Raw genomic sequence first — 21,444 nt, forward strand, 5'->3', positions numbered from 1 at the left:
TCTGTGCTTTACTCTGTTACTCAGTTTCTAGTTACAAACATTTGAAAATATCCCTTTGAATAAGTTTTGAACATTATAATACAGTAAATGCATCAAAATACTGTGATCTGAATAATCACAAGTACAGATATTTATATAATTGTAGTTTAAATTTTTACAGAAGCTTTTAAACTCATATATCTTACTTAAGTAAATCACTCCAAGTGTTTATAGATCACACGAGATATCGTATGGCATATATATTCCTTTCTTAGAATCTCTATCACAGAATCACAATAGTTCAAGTAGAATGGAATTGAGCAGATAAGGGGAAGAAAGTTATATGAGAAAACAGGACATTCAGTGAGTTGTTGTAAGTACTTATTGTTATTGGCCTTCAGTCTTCATTGTGATAGGAACTGGTCTGTGTTGGAAATTAATGTTTATAATTTTCATAAAATGCCAATAACTTCCTGAGCATTATTTTTATAGCATCTTCCTTGGAGTTTAGAAATGTTATGCAAGAGATATGTTAGTGATTCAAAAATTTGCATTCATTATCACATCTTTAGGAAAAAAAAAAAAGATCTTTGACTATACCATTTGCAAGCACCAACAGTAAGAGGATATCGCTTGTGCAGCATTCTTTCATAGCTTCAGTGTAAATGCTGCATCAACATAAACACAACTCACTGTAAATTTAGCATCTTTTGTCACAGTTATGAATTGTGTATTTACTCTCAAGAAAGTTCTGCAAGTTTCCCTTACATTTATAGAGAAATACATTTTGTTGATCACATGGTTATGAACTATGAAGGATTTTTGTTTGAGGACTGTGATCTTATTCACTACCTTTGAGTTTTAAGGAAACTCTACAGGAAGTCTGCCTCCTGAAACACAGTTACAAAATTTACAAAATTCAGTGTAAGAAGACTCTGTGTATAGGTGTTCATAAGTCAAAAAGTAAATATTTGAGTATTTTGAGATTTTTCTTAGCCTATACTTCTTCAATTAAAAGAGAACTTCTGAAGGAGTTCCTTATATAATTGAAACTGATATGATTTCTGTCAAGATTTGTTTCTTTGTCGTATCTTGAAGAAAATCCTTACTTTTAGGATCACAATTTAATGAAATTTTTATAGAAACATAATATAGTTTATACTTTTATAAAAAATTTTAAAGGCAAAATAAAGGGCAATATCATATTTATGCAACAGCAAGAGCAAAATGTAATTTTTTCACTACATCCAGTGAAATTTAAAGATATTGTTCCCACATCAACTAATTATTCTGTTTTCAAGTTCATATGTGTTAACAATATTTATGGGTCTTCTCATATAACTGCTGCCATGTGATGTATTGCTTGGCAGATAATTATTGTCCTCCATCACACAGTATGTTAAATAACATCTTTTTCCTATGTTATGTCTTCAAAAGTATTTTGTCATATACTTGCTCTCTGGTAAGAAACAGAATTAAAGTTGCTCTGGGAACCCCAGGATTTTATTAAATGTAAAAGTGTAGTTTGTTTTTAATAGACTGTTATATGAATAAAAAAGCTACTGGAGGCATTCTGCAGAGTCAGCCACACTTGTACAGTAACAATTAAGGAAAAGGAGAAATGACCACGTTGCCTTGTTCAGGAAGCCATTTTCTTTTCCTCTGAGATCTTTCCTCTCTTGCTTCAACTTTATATTTCACTATTGTTAAGACTAAGTTGTTTCTCCTTGTCAAGGTCCCTCTCTGATCCTTTCCATCTGCCTGTCTTATCTTTGCATATTCTCAATTAACTCCAAAGTTTTCTTCTACTTGCTGCTCTGAAAAGTAGATTTCTTGTAATTTTCACCCTATGTCCTTAACACAGTCTTCATTTTAGTCAGAAAACTGAAAACTTTGTCATAAACCTTGTCATTTAATGCTCAAATTTTCCAATTGTTTCATATCAGGTGTTTCATGTGCCATTTCTAAGACTTTGACAAATGTATTCATGTCTTTCATGATCTCTTTCATGAAACAACCTTTCGTGATTATTTTCTTGATTTAAATAACATTCTATTTTCACTGTTGTAACTTCCTTTTACATACTTTCTCTTTTCTACATTTTAGTGGTCCTGAATTAAGGATAAAAGAATTAGTTTGCTTAAATAAGATTTGACTTTTATCTCTTCCCTTGCTTCTAACTATTGTAAACATTCTTCTAATTTTTCTTCTAGGCTTGCTTAATCATAGGTCACATATTTAGGAATAAATAATATGGAGATACATGGCATTAAGGAAAACTATGTAGCAAAGGTGAATTCACGACAAAATTCTAGTTCTTTTACTACTGAATATGCACTTTGTAAAGCCAAATTCCATGAAATACCTCTAATTTTTGATTGGAGGATACAGAGAAGACAAAGAGACTCTTCCCTGATGTGCACAGCAATAGGACAAAAGGCAACAGGCAGAAGTTGGAACATAGGCAATTCTCATTAGACATAAGATTTTATTTTTTTTTATCATGGGGTAAATAAATATTGGAACAGGTTTTCCAGGGACACTTGGGAATCTCTATCCTTTGAGGTGTTCGAGACTTGAGGAGACAAGTCCCTGAGCAACCTGATCTTTTAGACATGCTTTGAGCAGGAGGTTGGATTAGATAAATCAGTAACTAGCAGATTATAGATTACACGTTCATACAAACATGGTTCACCACCCTGATTTCTGTTTGCGAGATACAGGTTTGAGAGTTTCTCAGAAAAATTCCATTAAAATGTTATACTGGGGAGTAATTTCCTGGAAATTAGAAGGTTTTAACAACCTGGATGAAACTACACTTTTAGAATCACCTTACTTTCTCTCTGCAGTCATTGTTTGGAAGATGTCAAGCAGATTACACTTCCTCTCACAGAAATATCTAATTCCCATCCTCTGTTGTCTCTAAGGCCAGCTCATATCTGGTCATCATATATGTGCAGCATACATCTTTCCAATTTCTTATTGTTTACTTACATCCTAAAGTATCACTTCCAACCTGCTCAGTGAGAAACTATATGATTTTCAGATGCCTTATTACGTTACAGATTGGCACATAAAACAACTAAAAGCAATCTGTCTCTCTCTCTCTCTCTCTGTAAAGACAGCTTATCTTTTTCCAACTTTTATATCAGATAATAAAACATATCTGGCAATGCAACCTAACAAATGAGGACAGAATGAGGGAAGAATATTATCTTTGAATAAAAATTCCCATCTACATTACCATTGTGGAAGAGTACATATACTTTATCACTTCAGCATAAAGAAATTTTAATCCTTACCTATCTAATGTTTTAACTCTGCAGCTGAGAAGGAACTAAGCTTCTGCTGAGCCCTCCCTCATCCACCTTATAAACACTCATAGGACACATGAGGGAAGGTAGACTATGAGTGAGGCTGCTGCCCTCCCATGATACTGCAGAGACACAAACTTCCCTGGTTTCAGGCCAGCACTATAAACACACAAAGGGAATGTGCACTACACTACCTGCATGTATACTACACTTTGAAAAAATGAGTAGTTATTGATAAATTATTTCTGAGTCTTTTTTTTTTTAAGAAAACAGGTTGCTCCCAAGTGTCAGGTTTACTGAGTAAGAAAATAGTACTTCTAATTTTCAAGCTTTGGGGATTTTTGAAACAGTAGAAATTCAGGTGACACTCCTGCTTTACCATTGAAGTGCCAGTTCTTTGAAATTCATACCCTGTTTTAAATTGTCTAGGAGGAAAACTCCTATACACTAATTTTTAGATTCCAGATTTTAGGTTTAAAGAGGACAAAATTATGTGTTCTTCTGTATGCATCTGTACACTTATGTATAAATCACTATGTTTGGACTAAACTGTCAGCAGAAATCTTGAATTGATTTTAATGACTATAATTCACTGTTTCACAAGTCAAATCCATCTCCTACCTGGTAAAAATTATTTTGGTAGAGAGTGTTTACACATTACTTAGGGACAGCACATTGCTGATATTATCTCAGTGCTGTCACGAGATGCTGTCATGATGAAAATGAACTCAAATAGTTATCATCTGGCCATCTTCCAACTGAATTATTTTAAGGATTTTACACTTTTAATTTGAATTATTTAAATGTTTAAGCTCACCTTCACCATTGTTAACCTGAGCACAAACCTGGATACTAGCAAATTTCTTCACTGCACTGCTGGATAATCTGATAATTGATGAAAATTATGTTTGCTGAGATTTCTTTCTGTTGATTTTGTTTGTTGATTAAGAATTTATCATCACTGATTGCCCTGCAGGTGCATGCATTTCCTCTTTCTACTTGACAAACCAAATGAGAATTTGTACATTTCCTAAGGTACTTCTCTTCTAGAAATCTAGCGCTCTGTTTTGCATCACACTACACATCTACAAGGTTCCAGATTATCTTTATCTATATAATTTGAGTAGTGAAAAGCCAGAAACCACCAAGCCACCTCTGAACCCCAAAGTATGAAAAGATAACAAAGAGATACTCTGCAAGAGGGCTTCAGGAAGTTCCCCATTCTTCATAAGCACAATTACGAGAAGAATTTCATCCCGGAGACTGAGGAGCCATTCAAGTATTTTTTGGAAGGTATTTAAAGAATTCTTGGGACCTTCTGCTCTACATTACCTTCATTTGCATTTCTCATTACCTTTCAAAAGGGATTTTCAATAGGTCAATTCATATTTTGGAATTGGATTTACTGTGCAATTACCAAAAGTCTTTTTTTTTTTTTTTTTTTTTTACTTTGGAAAACACCATCTGTAAATAGAAAAGTTCCTATTGTATATTTCTGACCTGGTTGGACTGGTACATGCACCCATGTTTAGTGATGAGTAAATTAGAAAATGAATAGTATACATATGATAGAGGATGAGCACCGGTAGGAGAATTCATAAGACAGTGAAAAAGAAATCAGTTAAATGTACATGAAGGAGAGCCATACATTGAATTCAAGCTACTGGACAGCTGATGTCACTGTGTTGGTGCTTGGCTAATGACAGACTGGTGGTATGCTTATGCTGCCATAATAAAAATAAATCAGCTGATGGGCTGAGCAGGGGGTGATAGCTTTCAGGACAAAGGTTTGTTCCAATGATTCTTTGCCTTGGACTACCAGGTAGCACCATCTTTTTGATTCAGGTATCGGCTTTCTCTATGGTCATGCTCAGATGTGCTTTTGATCTCCTGACTAGGAAAGTTATTGTATTCCTTTTGTCTTTTCCTTCCTTGCCTCAACTCATCCACAGTTTAAGTCAGAATACAGCTGTAGTTATCCTGATGCCCACTTCCTGGTCAAGTCAGTGTTGTTTCAGCATCTTCTAACCTTCTTAGCATGAAGTCCCCAAATTTATCCATTGTTCTATGTGAACATGCTAAACTCAGACCATGGATGTCACCTGAGCCTCTGTTCCTTTCCACTCATTGCATGCCTACCTGCTCGTTCCAGCATCTTACCTCTGTGATAGGCCAAGCATCAAAAACAACGGGCCAAGCATATAAACCAATGGCTAATCTTTCAATGAAATGCTCTCTCTGAGAGGTTTGTGTACATCCAGACATTGGTCAGGTGAGCTGGAGAGATTCGTGATCTTATGGCAGATGTTCTTATATTATATTTGTTCAAGACAAGGCAAGACTTACAAGTCACTCTCAAATCCTGCCCAAGGCAGTTTCAGAGGTTCATTTGAGTCAGTAATTGATTTTCCTTCCTAATGCTAGGTATACTATTGCCAAACTCTCTCTGCAGCCTATGAACAACTGGTTCTTCAGCCTTTGTACTGCTGAGAGACATGAATGGCTTTTTGTAAAATGCACTGTCTGATGTCTATGACTGCACGACCATGCAGATAGTCACTTAGAGAGAAACTCTTCATCTCTGAGATATTTGTATTCAAGCCTACTCTTTACTCTTTTTCCTTGAAATTCTTGAAGGTTTTCTTAGGCTTTCTCAGCTGGCAAGGAATTGTGTATGGGAGAAACACATCCCATGCTTGTTACAGTCATTTAGCAAGCATACAGAGAAGACAAAGTTTGCTCTCATCCATAAAGGTACTGGTGAAGTAAAAAATGTTTCACTTTCTGTGCTTGTGTACATAAATCTTATTTAAGAAAGCATGTACAGAAAAAAAATTTGAGGAATCATAACAGTTTAATAACCTCTCTAGCCTTCAATAGGCTCCTTCAGAGAACTGAGATACGAGATCAGACACATCAAATCTTTGGTGAACTTCTATTATTTAGATTAAAAAATATTAAGCTGATGACACTCAAAGTGGAAGCAAATAAAGTAGGCAGTCACATCAGTTTTTCATTTTTATTAGGAAGAATGTTCCAGACCTAATCCTATAATCTTTCTTTTTATCTGAAAGATGGTAACTTCCTTCTCTTTTGTACCAGGGACAAAGAGTTTGGAACTTCTGTGAAGAAGCTACACATTTTACTGACAAAATCGCTAAGTACTACTGAAGATTGTTCCTGGTTTGTTTACAGATATCAGGAGGTCTTGATATATCCATTAATCAGATGTAATGTCAGAGTTCCTAGAAAGCCTGTAGTTGCTGAGATGCTAGGAGCTACTGAAACTGTTTTGCTGTGAGCCCTAGAATACAGTTATATCTATGAGACTCACTACGTGCTTTAGGTCCTGTCGTGCAGCAAGGCTGAATCTCATAAAACTTCCTTATATTCTACTCATATGGCAGGGATAAGCTGTTACTTTGCATCCTCCAGTGCACATTCCTCATGCTATACATCTAAACACACTGTCTTCTTTGGTCAGCTGTCTGAAAAAAGATACAAACAACAACAACAACAACAACAACAACAACAACAACAACAACAACAACAAACTGGACTACTAATTTGTATTGGCATAGTTTCATGTCAGCCAGAAGATTAGACATACAGTTAGCATTGCAGTAATTCTTGCATCTTACATGCATATCTGATGCTTGGAAGACAAACGTTATGAAAGTCTAAACACAAAAAAGCTGTGTATATATATGGGATACCATCCCCAGCCCTGAGAGAATGCATAGGTAATTTTGAAAGGAAAACTCTGAAAACATCTTTTTCCAACTTATTGGCATTCCATTCAGTATCAAGGAATCACAGAAAACAGACCAAAAAGAACAGCCCCTTAAAAATTACATTTAGAATCACATACATTTGATCTAGATATGAAGAAAGAGCAAAAACACTGGAGTTTTCAACATGTTTCCAACAAGAGGAGACTGGCAGTTTTTTATTCATTAAATTGTTCAACTGATGAAGAAATGCTACTTGACTTCTCTTCTGCATTCAGCTCGCTTTTTAATTGGTTCTCTTTTTTTGGTGTCCATTTGCAGTAACTTATGTGTGAAGGTGTTGTGTTTGTGTATGTATGGGTGCTATCTTGGATATTTATTATGTAAGATAATATCCTCATTATCCTAATATACCTCAGATGTTCCCGAATACAATACAGAAAAAGTAAATGAAAAAAAAAAAAAAAACACTGAAAAAGTGATTGCCTCCAACTGTACATGTTGAATAAATTAAAGGCTTCTTCCCAAAGTGGACTTAACAGTCAGCCCTGTAGCATCTGACTAGCATGTAAAAATCCAGTTTTACGTTATACATAGGTAGGACAAAGGCTCAACAATGGTGCAAAAAAAAAGAACAAACAAAAACAAAACAAACAAAAACACAAACAGAAAACAACTTCTAAAAATTTTAATTTTCTTTTCTTCTTTTCTTAAAAAACCTTCCAGGGGGACTGGATAGCTCAAGGGGTTGGTAATAGGATACAGAGCCTTTCATCTCTAGGTCACCAGTTCGCATCCAGGCCAGGTCAGTAGTGACCAAAAATTGTTACCATTTGATGGGTATTCAGTGACCTATATGAATTAAGTTGTTGGAACCGTTGTTGGAGCAGTTGTTGGAAGCTGTTCAGTTCTTATTCGAGAACATGTGGCTTCTTTTTTGGCAGTCTTAGTAGAGAGACTGCATTACGTGTTCATCTGAAGATGCGAGACACTTTGATGGCATTTTGTAGAAAACTTTCTTTCTACAACTATTATCAATTCATAACTGTTGTAACAATTACTGTAGCTGTTAGTATTCTGCTGCCTGTTCTGGATCTGTGCTGTAGTCCAATGGATCTCAGGGTTGTTAATAAGGTAACTGCCACAGGCATTCAATTTATACTACAAAACCATTCTTCACTGTGAGTGCAGGTAACCTTAATTTATTTGAGTTGTGGGAATAAATTCCGATCTTCCTCTCTTGACATTTCTATTTTCAGGCTTCTCATAAAGACTAAACAGATGAATCTCAATCTGTATAATGCATCCTGAACAGAATACAGGCACTAGCTGGCCTAGAATTTCAAAACAGCAATACCATAATGCAGTGACATAGATCAGGTCAGACTAAGAAAAAATTTCCGAATCATTCCTAATTTTTATGTTGTTCTCAATTTCATCAACCTAAATAGCAACAGATTTATTCCCCCTACTGGATAGTAAGACAAGATTTCCCTCAGTCCTTTGAGACTGGGATTCCTATGTTCAGACCTTATTAGCCTTTTTAAACAAAAATTTTAATAAATGGCTAGCTTATGCACACATGACCTAAATACTTCACATTTTCTGTAATAGAAATCTCAAGAATGCAAGCATGCTTCCTATAAAATTATCACCAAAACCAGAAGCTGCCGATAAAAGTTAAAACTTTAAACATTCAAGTTTTTATAAGTGATAGGATAATTCTCTGTTACAGAAAGGTCCCATTTCTACCCTCTCGCAAAAGAGGAGGTCCTTAAAATGAGAAGGAAATATGCCCTGAAAATAACATTTCTACCTAAGATCTCTAAACAGGTCCTAATTCCTGACCATAACATTTGGGAGGAGGAGGGTGCTGAGTGACGAGTAACACTGCCACAACACTTTGCTTCCAAAGGCCTTCAAGAGGCTGTGAAACACAGGTAGTAAGACTGAGCAGCTCTGAGCTTGCTGGAAATCATATTGACAGTGGGGAAGATTCCTGCATGCTGCAGAAAGCAGGGACAACAAAGATGGAATAAGACACCTTAATACACCCCAAGTACCCACCCCAATCCATTCCTGCCTTACTGCAGGAATTGGATTACTGAGAAACAGACCCCTAGTATATATTCTATTTATCTTCCTACAAGGTCATAAAGTTTTACAGAAAAGAAAATAAATTTCAAAATAAAATTCAGCTAGTAAATGAGAAGATCTAGTACTGGATATTTAAGGAGAAGTGATTGCTCAGCTGTTCAGCCAAGCAGATATCACAAAAGTTTTGGTAGCTCTGACAGACACATGCAATTACTTACTATATCTATCAGAAAATATATTTTTTCTACATAAGTAATTATTGACCTCTTGCCTACAAGGGGCTGAGCAGGCAACTAGCCAAAAATAATTTAAAATGCAAAATCAAAATCCTAAATATGTCCTTGATACTTGTCCTTCTTTAGATAAATGAAGGGTGTTACCGACTTAAACTCAATAAATGAAACAATAAGACTGGAGCTTGAAATAATTATGTTGATTCAAATAGAAACATATTGCAAAACTGTCTTGCTTTTCTATACAAAGAAATTAATCTTTGTTATAATCTTGCATGGATCAATAAGGCAATAAAGATACGTATATTCCTGCATAATCCTCTTAATAGAGACCTTAGTTTCTAGATTCATGGCATTTGTGTTTTCAGCTTAAATTTCAAAGCTATGTTGATCAAATCTACAGGTTGCCACTTTTTTAAAAACCATTTTAAAGCTATAATTTGTTGCATTTTTCGATTATTATTATTTCCGTATTTGTATTTAACACATATCTCTTTTTTTATATAGAAAACATCAGTGTCAGGCTTCATCTTACTACCACCAGGTCTTCTATTTTGTTTTACTTATAACTATTTTATTTTTCTCACTTATTTTTCTTTCATAACATGTACTAATATTAAGTGTTTAAAAGAACAGTGCAATGCTACAGTTATCAATGTATTGCATTAACATTTATAGTATTAGTTTCTTAATAAACATTTATTTAGCATAGATAAAACAGTATACAAAACTTTATTGCTGTAAGTATTCTTACACTCTTTTCTTTTTCCCCTGTATTTGTGTACTAGGTGGTTGTGAATGCCCTTTTAGGAGCAATTCCATCCATCATGAACGTGCTTCTCGTTTGTCTTATATTCTGGCTAATTTTCAGCATCATGGGAGTAAATCTGTTTGCTGGGAAGTTCTACTACTGTGTTAACACCACAACTGATGAAAGGTTTGAAGTCGACCAAATCAACAATTTTAGTCAGTGCGAGGAACTCATAAATAACAATCAAAGTGCCCGATGGAAAAACGTGAAAGTAAACTTTGATAATGTAGGATTTGGGTATCTTTCTTTACTTCAAGTAGTAAGTGATCACTCTTTATATACCTCTTATTGTTTACATGTAATAGTGAAAAGCAATACTAGCTCCAAAAATTGAAAAGATAAATATTTACCTGATGATTTTTATCTGTGACTTAGTAATACCACTGCATTGATAACTCATTACTCTTTTCATAGTAAGCAGCAGATAAATGCTACTAAGAATAAAGAATTTTTAGGACATCTGACAGAACATTTATTAGTCTTCCCATTAATATCTCCTTTAGACCTCCATTCACTTCTAACTTTAAGAGTTTCTAGAGGTATTTGAATACTTTAAGTTTTACTGTTGCTGAAAATCAAAAATCTGCATTGGTTTAATTAAGTCACAGAAAAGAATTCCAGACAGGAAATCCCTTCTCAGTGATGTGGCTGCCACCAGTGCAGACTTATGTGATCTAAGAAGAAATTTCTCATTAGGAAGAGAAATAGGAGAAAAAAACATTAGATAGTATAATCTATGAAATATTTTCCCTGGTATTTTGTGCATTAACACCTAGTGGAGTTTATTTCGCAAAAATAGAAGGAAGAAAAGAGTGTCAAATATATGTGGAAACAAACTATAAGTTATGTCTTCACTATCAAAAATTTGTGTTCTCAGAGCATTAGCTACTGCTTTGTGTTTTAGAATAGCTTACAATCTGTCCCAGCTTTCGTCAACAAAATGTTGGACTCGAACCTGAATTATGCGCAGTCAGCAAGCTCTATGTTTTTTGAGGTTTAATGTTTAAGTCAGTAGTTTCCTTTTTTTAGTTTAGTTAACATTTTAGTTCAGTTACATGATGCTGTGATTGATGTGGGCCTGCAGAGAATCTAAAACAACAGTTCTGATGATCATGAACTGCCCCTTCCAGCTAATATCATAGTGTCTCACTTGTGTGACTCTGATAACTCTGACAATTTAAATTTCATTGTGATTAATTACTGTCACATCAGGGAAGAGCAGAGAGGGACCAGCAGTATTAAAGAAATATACATAAACTACTGAATACAAAATTGGGTTGTACTAGAAAGACCTTGAATATTTCTTTTCTCCCAGTCTGATTTTTGAAATCCATCAGCCTAGAATGGGGAAAGGAAGGTTCAGAATGCTTTATTAGCCATGCTCAAGAGAAGCAAGGCATCAGCAAAACTCTTCCCAGGTCTGCATCTCCTCTAGTGGTAACCTAGTCTATTCTGGGACAGGGGTAAGACCAGGGATCCTTCTTCCTGACTTATGGCCTCAGTCGCCACCCCTCAGCTATTTGCAGAGTAATATATACTTCAGTGTCTCAGTTATGCGTAATTTATACCATCTTCATTCCAATGGTGACAACAAAAAATATTTTTGACATGAAAATTTAGATACTTAAGTATTTGCATTGCTCTGGGAGCCAGGTTCAGAGAAATTTGCCTATTGTTCCCATGCTTCCAAATGGGAATGGACTCCTAGGAGGGATGTCAGAAAAGAAGATAAACTAATCTTGGTTTGTGTATTGTATTTTTTTTTTGGATGGAAAATCCATGGTATTGATAGCAATGTTATAATTCTTTCCTGCCCAAAAATACAGGCTAACAATATGTGCTATCAATGTTACCAAATTTTATAGACTTTGGTGATCAGAGACTGATACCATTTTCCAAAAGTCTTATATAATTTGCAATTGGATATATTTAACTGGAGTGTAAATATTCATGCCATAGGTCATACTAGTTCACAACTGTCTCTGTAAGACATTTATCTTCTATGATCCAGCATAGCTCATGTTGGTCTATGTGGATCTGCAAAGTTCTTTTTTCACTTTTTGGTTGGAATTTGTACGAGTATTTCTCTGTTCCTAAAGAGAAGCATCAAAGCAAAGACAGATCTGCTGGAGAAACTCCTTTCACAATTCTCATGCATCAGTAAGTCAAGAGGAAGAGGTAGGTGTGCACAAAGAGATGTGACATCTGCCTGGATACTTTTACAGCGTTATGCCTTTATAAGATAAATTTGCATTCTAGTGTTTGGATTCTTTGGTAAGTAAATCTCCTGGAAACCTAGACACTTACCAGCAGATAATACGTGGCAAACCAGTGGGTCTCAAAACACAATATTATATACAACATAAAACAGATCTTGGTAAGTGTAGGGTAAAAAAATCAGAAGATGAAGTCTAGGGCTATCAGAGAATTTAGGATGGCTTCAAAGCTCCAACAGGTTAGTACTTTAAAAAGAAGATACTATTGTATCTCAGAGGGAATGAGAATGTTCCTGACAGTTATTTCTGATAAAGAAATAGAGTGGTGTAACTCCAACATTACTTATAACTTCATTGGAAATTATTCATCAGGAAAAAAAGTTGATATATTTTTAACAAAAGTAAAGTAAGTTGGATGATTTTTGGTTTGTTGTTTTTATAACTACATCTGAAATTATGTCTTTCAAATTTCCTTGTGGGAAACACATTTGGAACAGATGCTGATCTCAGTTATGCTGCTGTAATCTTTGAAATTAATGAATTACTCCTGATTTAAATTTGTGTCACTGAGAATATACAATATATCTGTATAACTGAATACCCAAAAGGGAAATTAAGATGTTGATCTCTTAGTCATGGTTGTGTGTTATTTTCTACTCAGTATGCCCAAATGCCCAAATAAAACTTTATTTCTGTTAAAGAAAAATCATTGCAGACAAATTTAAGCCTAACATAAGCAGGCATAAGCATCTACTGACTGCAGTAGAAATGACACTTTCATTACATTTGATACCTTGACAATGAACCTCCAGTTCAACTGTTCTGCTTTGCTCAGGCAACATACTTAAAAAAATGAAAATTCTCCCACTGAGCTGAGGCTTCTGCTTTGGAAATTACAGAATCAGGTTTGTTTGCAGCTAAGCTCCCAACTAATGTAAATATTTTTGCATAATGATGATTATATTCACGGTTTCCTAATGATTCACAAGAAGGATCTAAAAGAAAGACAAAAAATATGATGATGGAGCATATTTTATTATTGAAAGAAACCATTCATCATTTTAATTAAGTTTTGCTTTTGTTTTTTTTTCTTCACTTCTTCAAGAATGGTAATTTTTCATAGGTTTGTTTAACTGAGTTGTGGCAAATACAGATTTTATTTTAGATATTTTGAACTACAAGATAGTAACATATAATATTTAAATCTTTTCAGTCCCCACTCTCTTTTCAAGTCTCCTTTTTAATAATAATAATAATAAAGCCTACAACAGCTCTGATAGTTCTTCAGATCTTTTTCCTAGCTCTGACTAAAGGGTACTGTCTGTTTATAATGGAATACTTTTTTTACTTTTATCAATAGAGGATGGTGAAGCTTAATATTTAAAATTAGGAGTTTTTTCCTTCCACTTTAGTCAGTCTAGGTTACACTGATAAGCTTACAAAAAATAATTCCACTTTGCCTAAAGATAATATGCAAGGATTCAAGCATCATGGGCCTGAATCAGAGGCAACAGCACACACTTTGCAGAAGAGCCAGTCCATCACTTGCACCATCCTTCTGATGTAAAAGTATGCCTATTATTTGCATTTAGTGTTTTAGGTGGAAGAGCTGATTTCAAAGTCATGCTGTTCCAAAAAATGCACATAATGTACTGAGAGATAGAAACAAATGTAGTGCCTGTTAGACATATATAGTAAGCATTCTGCCCCATATAGAATAGGACCTCAGCTGAAATACTAAGTCTGGTTTTGGACGACACTTCAGATGAATCAGTCGGAAAGAGTCCAGAGGAAAATAATGAAAATGATCACAGTTCTGGAACACAAGATCTACAAGATCTACACTGAAGAAACAGTGGTTATTTAGCCTAAAGAAGAAAGGCAGCATTAAAACAATTGTGAAATAAGTAAAAGGTGCTGCACAAAGGATGGTAGAACTCTTTTCTCCACATCCGTGGTGGCTAGGACAAGAAATGACAGTCTTAAATGGCAACAGAGGATTTAGATACTATGAAACAATAAAGGCAAGTGCTGGAATAGTTATTTTTGATGATGTTGTGGAGTGTCCATCATTGAAAGTCCTTCAGAACAAGTTAAACATCTATTAGGAATTACATAAATAAAGTTGATCCTACCTCTCTTGCAGTTCAAATATTCCACAGGGACTTTAGACTGTTCAGCTGAGAGTTTCACTTTTTCAGATTTATTGGTGATTTACTGGTCCTCTAATACTGCATTTTGAATTCACCATCACACCATAAATTGCCTGAATTATTTCATTTTTTGTGTGTTGGCCCGAAGGTGTGAAAGTTGTTGCATGTTGGACTTATATCTCAGGATAACCTTGCTTGTTTTAGTATTCTACCATTTCAGAAGTGTAAGAGACTACTTTTCCTTTAAGAAAATAACTTCTCATTTGAAATCCATTTTATGACGATGTCAGTTGCTTTGTATGCTGCATAGGCAAAACCCTTTTGAGACCCCCACTAGTAAAGAAACCTCAAGATGCTGGAGATACAAGAACAATCTTGGATGAAGAGTGTCCCATTCTCAACTTGTGCCTACCACTGGTCTCTACTGCAAGGAATATGAAGCAATCAATGACCTGCAGCCTTGTTTAGAAAAATTGTAATAGGGATTAAATGACAGAGAACTATCTCTGATTTTTGTTTCTTTATTCTGGGCACAACTGGATGAAAAACAGTGATTTCTACTTGGACGTGTCTGCTTGGACATGTTGCCTACACTGTGACTGCTTCAGAAGAGAACTAACTGCTACAACAGAGAAAATGCCTTTCTATTTGGAAACCTCAGATGAAACAATATGCACCTCAATGTGAAATGTGAAAATTTACAGATTTGGGGCAGAGGAAACAGCTATAAAAGTTAACTAAATGCCACTATGTATAAGGCATCCTCAGTCTTTGATGCATGTAGAACACATATGCTCTTGTTCATCTCTGAACATATTTGAGGGATCTAGCCTCTGTAAAACACAATAAAATATATTTAAAGTGAAAACAGAATCACTAAATCAGGAAAAATCTTTTAAAGTAGAGAAATCAGAATTCTGATTACTAGAATAGTGTTTCTGAGCCTTTCCTAAGCTCATCAGATCTTCGGTTCCCTTTGGTTGACACTTTTCTGACTGATATGAGAGGGAGGGACTACACATCAGTCTTCATTGGTGGCGAATGAGTTACAAAAGCTATTCTCAGCTGTACAGAGTCTTCACAATTGATGCGACCTTGATGAACTTTTAATCCATTAAAATGATACTGTATTGTATCATTTGTGATAAATTAGTTGGTTATACTTATTGCCTATAATGCCACTGCTCATATAGAGACAAAACAGGGGCACAGTAGTGTATCAGCTAAGCAGCTCCAAAGAAAGTCAAGAGATTAAATTATCTAGAAATCTTTGTTATGCTAATAATTCCTGGTACTGTATTCAGTTGGAAATTGTTATATAACTTTCTTAAAGCAATATGCTTAAATAGGTGTGTACTGTTTACAGGCTACATTTAAAGGCTGGATGGATATTATGTATGCAGCTATTGATTCAAGAGATGTAAGTACTGCAAATATTTTAAAGTACCTTTTTTCTTGAGGTCTGCTATCAGCAAATATATATTTATATATCTTACAAAAGCAATTAATATCTATATAATAGAATGAAGCAAATTAAATGATCTAATACGAGACAAATTCTGCTGTAACAAATTGCTGAAAACTGAAAGTGAACTGCCAGATGCTGTTGGCAGTAGATATAATGGGCAAAAATACATTGATTTAAGTGACAAGGATATTGTCCAAATACAAAATATTCTGGACATTTTGTCTAAGGTTGCTGCTCATTCAGTTGAAATTTTCACATGAAATCTTAGGAATGATATTTCACATTTTTTCCTTAGGTGCAACTGCAACCCAAGTATGAAGACAACCTGTACATGTATTTGTATTTTGTCATCTTTATCATTTTTGGTTCTTTTTTCACCCTGAACCTGTTCATTGGTGTCATCATCGACAACTTCAATCAACAAAAAAAGAAGATAAGTATTAAGTATTTCCTTTTGCTTCTAAAGATACTGCAAAACATTGATTTTTCAAAGGTTCATAATATATGGAACGTACACCCAAGCTTTGTTCAAAATTGAAAAAGCTGAAGAACATTATGATATAAAATCTTAACCAAGATATAGTATATATGAACTTTGTAAGACTCTACATCATAGTGAATGGAACACACTCTTCTGTTTTCAATGTCCTGTTTAGTCTTCCTCAAGTCATCTGCTTTTTCATGGCTAAACTTAATGAAATCTCTTTATGTGATCAAACTGCTGATTTAGGCCTCTACATTCAAGCACTCAAATTTTCTTGATTTTTCATTCATTTGGGTATAAATAATTTTTTTCTTTATTTGTAATGAGTTTATTGCTATGAATTTTTAAAAGTAGCTACTTGGTTATGAAAAATAAAGCATTATTTCTACACACTACTACAGATACTGTTATAAGGATCCTGAGTATTCAATGGCTTGCACATTTTGTGTGCAAAACACTTGCACATGTTTTGTGGCACTGAATAATATAGAACGATACAGAACAGGACTGATCTGTAACTGTTTCAGGGCCTTTTTTACTGTTTGGTAGTGCAGATGTGGAGAATCTTGCAGGTATAGGTGGTCTGAGTATCAAATGCTCATCCTTAAAATAATTTTCTGTAAATTGTTTAGACAGTTAAAGCTAAGTGAAAAAAGATCTATGATTTACTGAAATACTTCATTAAAACTGCATTTAATTTTCTTTCATTCACATTTCTTTCATTACATTCACTGGACTTCCTCACTTTCTTTGGGCTTATGCCACTAGCAACAGACCCACAGAAAGATTTTGGAAGCTATACAAGCTAGACACCAACAGGTATATGATTAGGGAGCTTGTGTAGTGCACAGTGTATGCATTCCCATGTCATCAATAGCAGTTCCTAAACACCTATCCAAAAAAGGGCTGCCATCCACTCCTATGTGTTCATAGATATTCCTGGAATTAGATGTCTGCAGGTCTCTTTTTTTATCTGGGAAAAATGAACTCCAAGAGGTATATAGAGTCTGATGGGTTTTCATTCAAGCCATCTCCCATTATGACAGGCAGTGGATTTTGGTTAGGGTGCCATGAAGGTCCCATACATGTCTCTTTATCTTCACCATCAGACTCCAAAGGCCAATTCTGGCATTTGCTAAGAATTTCATTAAACAGAGAAGCCAATCAAGATAAAAGAGTTAAAAGAGAGCACTTTGCTGGTAACAATATCAAGACTGCTTCCCTCTTTAGTTCAGTTTCTCCAAAGCCTGGTAGCCCACTTTCTCAAGAACCTTGAAGACTTTGAGCCCCAATGCTAATGTGATTGCTAAACCAGAGGTATCTAAAGCACTGATGCATTCACATGCTGAATTTATCCACTTCCTTTGTTTCACTACAATCACAGATGAGAAACGAAAGCACTTAACAGCTCAGACTACTTCAGTTTATCTCAGATGCTATTTTCCATACCACTTCCTATAAAAGAAAAGAGGTATTGAAAATGATTTGTTGGAGTCCAAGGAAAATAACTGTAGAAAAATGTCACGCTACTCGTTTTTGGTGACATGCAGTATTGGATGTTCAGCAGAGAACTCCTAGACTAAACGTTCAGATTGCCAACAGCCATATTTAATGAACTAAGGGATTTTTCCCCAGCCAGTCTTCTTGCTTTTCAGGAAATTGCTGCCTACATCAAAATACTCTGTCTTCCAGGTTTAATCTGAAGTTGATATGTAGCTCAAAGCCATAGATCCATGATATTTTTATGTTTGTCTCAATGTGTTAACTCTGCTAAGATATTAATGTTATGTTTGTCTCAGAACTAAACAGAAGGCAGCAGGCCTTAGATGACATCTCCTGTCAGTTCCATAAATAAGCAGCATTTTAGAAGATTTTGCATGAACCTTTAAGATTACTCAGTACTGCCATATGATATGGAGAGACTAAGCCAATATAAGAACTATAATTAATAATCAGGATTCAAGTTGAATATACATCTAATATTTATCAAATGTATGCAAAGCCTTCCCTGTTTCATTTAAAAGAATGATCCTAATGGATGTCAACACTACCATATAATACATAACCAAAATTATTGCAAGGATATGTACTTTCTCTTTGCTTTTGTTTTACTCGACAGGCTGTTGCAAAGCATCAAGGAACAACATCTATCTTTTGAAATATTTGTGCCATTTGAATTTTCAGAAAACAGAATCATACCTCTGCACATCTGATGTTTACCATTGCAAATACTCCTGTAACATTTTAGAGCAGGAATATTACTGAATACACAGAATATGTTTTTTTCTGACTGCTGCTTCCTCACGTATGGCTGAGACAATTATGGTTCACCAAACTACTGAAGCTGTCAACAAGTTGTATTTTGACTTTCAGCTGCCATTAAATAAAAAATGCCAGGAATTGGTGCCTAGACTCCTGGGAGGGATATCCACATTGCCCAACAGTCTCTGAATTCTCTTCAGATCTATGATCCACTCAGAATAACTTTGAACATTACCTAGTTGGTTCTGGATGTTTTTATTTGGGAATTCAAAGAAAACTTTTTCACACCTGGAAAGCCACCATATTGGAATTTTATGCATTCACATAGATATGAGTTAACAGGGGTTAACGTAAGGTAATTAATATCAGTTTTCCCACGGACTCTGCTTTCAGCCCTCCTGGATTATTCAGTGAACCTTAATAATCAAGACACCATGATAGCTTTCATGAAAATTCACTTCTTTTCAGTATCAGCATATCTAACTATCCAAAGGAGTATCTCTTTAGTCACTCAGTAATCTCCACTTCCTAAATGATTAATCAACATTTGCCTGTCTAATAAGTGACTTATATTCAGTGCCTTTTATGAACTTTTGAGGGAAGGATCTTCCTTAAGGCGCATTTTTTAGAAAGCTGTTATTAGTTGAATTTAAAAAAACTTCAATATAAAAATTACTAAATCTGGTGAAAAATGACTTATTATCTATCACAGACAATGCCATTTCAAAACAGATACAAAAGTGGGTCACCTTTGTCAGACATGACGCTTCCTAGTCAGCATCTGGTATTTGAAGTTTAAGTCTGACAAACAAATGATGCTGAGGGTCGGTGCATGTGATTACGTTAGATGTCCCGTTTATCATTACTGACAGCATACATATGCCTTATCTCCAGATATAATAAAGCCTTAAACTAAAAACTCACTAGCTTATTGGTTAACTAGACTTCATAATGCATGTTAATATTAAAATTTGAAAATAGCTACTGAAAAGAGCAGTAGCTCAATGTCAGTGTAGTCTTGTGTCGTCATAGTAACATATATATATATATATATATATATATATATATACTAATCACTTTTCTCTATAAGTTTTTTTTAACACTGCATATAAATGTGATTATAACCAGTTTTGATTTCATGTTTTTACTTTGGAGGTCAAGACATATTTATGACAGAAGAGCAGAAGAAATACTACAATGCAATGAAAAAGTTGGGATCCAAAAAACCACAAAAACCTATACCAAGACCAGGGGTAAAATTATTTCTGTTCATCAGGCCAGTAGTTTTTTATGAAGAGCTCAGTTTTCACTGATATATACAAAACAGAAATTTGCTTATGTACAAATTATCTCTAAATAGTGTATCAGTCAGCAAAAGGGGGAAATAAAAACACAGAGAGAAAATTGATTAATTTTTCCCTTGCAATCATTTCATGTGTGAATTCCAGAGTTTTACTTTTGCTAAGCAAACAAAAGACATGTATCTTCTTTCACTATGGCAATGAAAACAGAAATGAAACCATCGGTTTACTTACAGCTAAGATTTTTCAAAAATGCCTGGGGAATTCAAATGCCTATATCCTTAAAGTGCAATGACATCTGTCAAAACATTTGACAAAAATTTTGTCAAAAACATTGTATTTTTAAATTATTCATGGAACTGTTAGGAATACTTCTGGTTAAAATTACCTAACACTCCCCATGGATTGTAATCTATCAATCATAATTCATTTTGAAATTCCTATACTTTGCAAAGATTTGGTTAAAATTTCTCATACTTGCTGATTAACTTGACTTGTTTTTCCTGGAAATTTCCAGCAAAAAATGTTCAGAGAAAAGGGGAAAAATGAGTAGATTGGTCAAAGATAAATTATTTGAAGCAATTTTAGAAAGAATGCTAAGATAGCAAAACCAGACCCGCAGAAGTTAAGACATATAAAATTAAAACTGATCATACAATCTCCATTCATCCATTTTCATGGCTATGCTTTAAGGACTGTCTTTAATCACATTATCTCATTGTGTATTTTTTCTGTAAGGGCTCAGTCTTATTCATTTCACAGAACAGAAAGTGTTCGAGGCAAAAGCTTCAAGGAAAAAAGAGGTGGTGGTGAAACCAGGACCCAATAGAGCTAAATTTCATTCATAAATCTGCCAGAAGGATGGATGGATGAAGACTGCCACATTGTACACACGCAAAGGAAGCTGAACTAAGCTGTTGTATTCACTTTGACTAGTCTAGTTAATTTCACTAATTACTTTTTTATTGAAGTTTTATAGGGATTGATGAATATAATTTTCTACTCTCTAATAGGAAATGAAAAACAATTATAATTCATATTTGATGTTTCTTTTTTCTTTTCTCCTCAGAACAAATTTCAAGGCATGGTCTTTGATTTTGTGACCCAACAAGTATTTGACATCAGCATCATGATTCTTATATGTCTTAACATGGTTACCATGATGGTAGAAACTGATGACCAAAGTGATGAAATGGAAAATATTTTATACTGGATAAACCTAGTGTTCATTGTTCTTTTCACCGGAGAATGTGTACTGAAATTAATTTCACTTCGCCATTACTATTTCACCATAGGCTGGAACATTTTTGATTTTGTAGTTGTCATTCTCTCTATAGTCGGTGAGTATTGTTTATTGTACTTACAAAAAAGAGGGCAAAATGAATATAAAGTGAA

At 34.6% G+C, this 21,444-nt stretch overlaps 1 protein-coding gene across 1 annotated transcript in view; it reads left to right on the top strand.

Moving 5' to 3' along the window:
* Positions 1-21,444, top strand: part of LOC106499102 (sodium channel protein type 1 subunit alpha) — a 73,208-nt gene that overhangs the window by 48,210 nt on the left and 3,554 nt on the right. The window contains exons 21-25 of the mRNA XM_067298539.1: positions 10,143-10,424; positions 15,901-15,954; positions 16,298-16,435; positions 19,897-20,001; positions 21,119-21,389. Coding sequence (XP_067154640.1) covers positions 10,143-10,424; positions 15,901-15,954; positions 16,298-16,435; positions 19,897-20,001; positions 21,119-21,389 — 850 coding nt within the window. The remainder of the gene's footprint in view (positions 1-10,142; positions 10,425-15,900; positions 15,955-16,297; positions 16,436-19,896; positions 20,002-21,118; positions 21,390-21,444) is intronic.

Source organism: Apteryx mantelli, chromosome 6 (genome assembly GCF_036417845.1).
Source record: "Apteryx mantelli isolate bAptMan1 chromosome 6, bAptMan1.hap1, whole genome shotgun sequence".
Lineage (NCBI taxonomy): Eukaryota > Metazoa > Chordata > Aves > Apterygiformes > Apterygidae > Apteryx > Apteryx mantelli.